This window comes from Nestor notabilis, unplaced genomic scaffold (genome assembly GCF_000696875.1).
Source record: "Nestor notabilis isolate BGI_N333 unplaced genomic scaffold, ASM69687v1 scaffold18838, whole genome shotgun sequence".
In the NCBI taxonomy this organism is placed as follows: Eukaryota; Metazoa; Chordata; class Aves; order Psittaciformes; family Psittacidae; genus Nestor; species Nestor notabilis.
The window spans coordinates 1-1,209 of record NW_009940788.1 but is presented as its reverse complement, the minus strand read 5'-3'; the positions used below and the strand labels follow the sequence as shown (position 1 = coordinate 1,209).

The following is a 1,209-nucleotide window of genomic DNA, read 5'->3' as shown; positions in this document are numbered from 1 at the left end:
GACGCTCTTCCAGCAGCACAACGAGGCCATCAATGTCTGGACCCATCTGGTGGCAGCGCTGATCCTGCTGCTGCGGTTCCAGCAGCTCTCTCAGCGAGTGGCTTTTGGGCAGGACCCGCATGCCCAGCCCCTCTTCATCATCATCGTGGCATCCATCACCTACCTGATGTTCAGCAGCCTCGCTCACCTTCTGCAGGCCAAATCCGAGTTCTGGCACTACAGCTTCTTCTTCATGGACTATGTGGGGGTTGCCATTTACCAGTATGGCAGCGCTCTGGTGCACTACTACTACGCCATCGAGCCAAGCTGGCACGAGAAGGTCAAGGGGTTTTACATCCCAGCAGCGGCCCTGTTAGCGTGGCTGTCCTGCGCCGGGTCCTGCTACGCCAAGTACCGGTACCACCAGTCTGCTCGCCTCCTGAGCCGGCTCTGCCAGGAGCTGCCCTCGGGCCTGGCGTACATGCTGGACATCAGCCCCGTGGCTCACCGCATCTGCACCGCGCCGCGTGCCGAGCGGGACGACCCGGCCCTTCTCTACCACAAGTGCCAAGTGCTGTTCTTCCTGGTCGGAGCCTTCTTTTTCTCACACCCTTACCCTGAGAAGTGGTTCCCCGGGAAATGTCACTTCTTTGGGCAGAGCCACCAGATCTTCCACGTGTTCCTGGTGCTCTGCACACTGGCACAGATCGAGGCGGTGGTGTTGGACTACGAGTCCAGGCGGCAGATCTATTCCGCTCTTCAGGGTGATTTGGCACATAATTTCTCTGCCCTGTGCCTCTTCACTGTGACCTGCTCGGTCCTCACAGCCACTTACATGGCCCGGAAGGTGAAGAACAAGCTGAACGTCAAAGAAGAGTAAGAGCTCTGAAGGAGAAGGGGCTGAGCTCACCTGAACGGTTGCTCTGCAGCACGAATCCTGGCACAGACTTAGGGAAGAGGAATGAAAGGCTTTGTGGTGTGTTACTCAGCAGTGCTCTCTGTAGGGAGGGAAAGTAAGAGCAAAGTAAGAGCAAAGTAAGAGCAAAGTAAGAGCAAAGTAAGAGCTGCTTTTTATGCTTTTTTTAAATTCAGATTTAATTCCACTTGCACTTACAATGGTACCTGCTTTAGTTCATGTGTCTAAATAAACAGTTGGAACGAAACAGCATTAATGCTGCAGCGCTCTAACAGCGGTGGGCTGGGAACGGTGCCACGGTGAAAGGTGAGGAG

The 1,209-nt window shown here is 55.0% G+C and overlaps 1 protein-coding gene across 1 annotated transcript in view; it reads left to right on the top strand.

Moving 5' to 3' along the window:
- The window catches only part of PAQR7 (progestin and adipoQ receptor family member VII), a 1,035-nt gene extending 176 nt beyond the window's left edge, over window positions 1-859 (top strand). Inside the window, exon 1 of the mRNA XM_010020548.1 lies at window positions 1-859. This exon is cut by the window's left edge and continues 176 nt beyond it. Coding sequence (XP_010018850.1) covers window positions 1-859 — 859 coding nt within the window.
- The last annotated feature ends 350 nt before the right edge of the window (window positions 860-1,209 follow it).